At 35.6% G+C, this 1659-nt stretch overlaps 1 protein-coding gene across 1 annotated transcript; it reads left to right on the forward strand.

Annotated features, from left to right (window-relative positions):
- Positions 1-901, forward strand: LOC145099158 (protein STRICTOSIDINE SYNTHASE-LIKE 12-like). Its single transcript, XM_079036747.1, has 3 exons — positions 1-251; positions 355-609; positions 712-901. The coding sequence occupies exons 1-3, from the start codon at positions 1-3 to the stop codon at positions 899-901; spliced, it is 696 nt and encodes a 231-aa protein (XP_078892873.1).
- The last annotated feature ends 758 nt before the right edge of the window (positions 902-1659 follow it).

Here is a 1659-nt window from a genome sequence, read left to right on the forward strand (position 1 = left end):
ATGGCTTCTCCACCATCCATCCTTTCTATTTTGTTTACATTTCTTTTTTGCATTTCTAAAACCTTTGTTTCTGGTCAATTTGCCAACTTTGAAAAATTAGAACTTCCTGAGGGTGTTAGGGGCCCGGGAGGACTCACGTTTGGAGCACTTCCAGACGAAGGGCGCTTTGTAGTTACCTTGGATGGTAGGATTATGAAATGGATAGACCCCACCATCGGTTTTGTGGATTTCGCATATACTTCACCAACAAGGTATTTTTATAACTTGTTATGTATAAAATAAAATAAAATAAAATAAACATTACATTTACACATACAGACGACATACTCGCTCTTTTTTATATTTTTTTTTCAGGACAAAGGAACTTTGTGATGGTGTAAGAGATCTTGACACGGCATTAACATGCGGAAGGCCATTCACTCTTAGCTATCACCCCGTAACACACGACTTGTACATTGCAGATGTGTATCATGGACTTCTAGTTGTGGGCCCCGATGGTGGGCTTGCAACTCAGCTTGCAGGAGGGTTCAAGTTTGTTGATGCTGTTGACATTGACTTGTTAACAGGCCATGTTTATTTCATCGACGGTAGTTTGAATTTGACTTCTACTCTTTGGTAACCAATTCGACTACAATCTATTATGTATGTGTTTGTTAATTTAATTATAGTAAATAGCATTGTAACTTAAAATGGTTTATATATAACGTGCATCGATTCTTTACAAGTAGGATTCATACCTGATTCAAGTGGGAGGTTATTGCACTACGATCCAATCACGAAAGAAGTATCAGTTTTACTGAGTGATCTCGCGCGTGGTGCTGGTGTGGTAGTGAGTAGTGATGGTACATTTGTTCTTGTATCTGAACTTGGTAGTCAACTGCTTGTCCAAAAGGCAGATTGAATTGTGTTTCGGATATAATCCAAACCCTACATCACAATTCACAATTAGCATTGAAAAAACAAAGCCGCTTAACTAAATAATCAATAGTTTAGATCAACACAGAGTCAAAATACAACTGAACCAGGTATACACACATATACGAAACTAAATTCATTAGCACCAAGCAGTTAAGTGATTTGAAACAACACGAAAGATAAAGGAGAATTGAAAACAGGACAAGCGACAGACCTTGGCTATTTGAATCAAAACAACTCTGATTTGGACTTGGTTAGCATCAAAACAACATTTTTCTTACAATATGTCATGATTGTAATAGAGTTGACACAAACAAGAAAGGTAAAGTATGTGCAAATTTTCTAAAACATATTCGAACAATACAATTGAGTTGCTCACAAACAATTGATGTTGTGAAACTGTTAATTAGAGGCTACAACATAATCAATTTTCTTGGTTGTCAGTTTCACACTTCTACATTTTCACCCACTCCAATTTGATGTTCCAATTGTTGGTCTTTTCAAGGTTACCTGCTTCACACTCACCCATTGATCCAACACTACAAGTCCAGCCATTGAATTCCAGATTCAGTTACCAATTGATGCAAGAAAAGTTAATTCTGTCTAATAAATATTTGTATTAGAAGGTAAAAAAAAGTAATAAATAATAATAAAATAAAATAAAAAGTAAAAACCTCTAGGAGACCGTGTCAGAACACATGAAACAAAAGAAGTCCATAATTTTTTTGGCTGTTGTGTATTTTC

Source organism: Lactuca serriola, chromosome 4, assembly GCF_051521515.1.
Source record: "Lactuca serriola cultivar US96UC23 chromosome 4, Lser_US96UC23_V15, whole genome shotgun sequence".
In the NCBI taxonomy this organism is placed as follows: domain Eukaryota; kingdom Viridiplantae; phylum Streptophyta; class Magnoliopsida; order Asterales; family Asteraceae; genus Lactuca; species Lactuca serriola.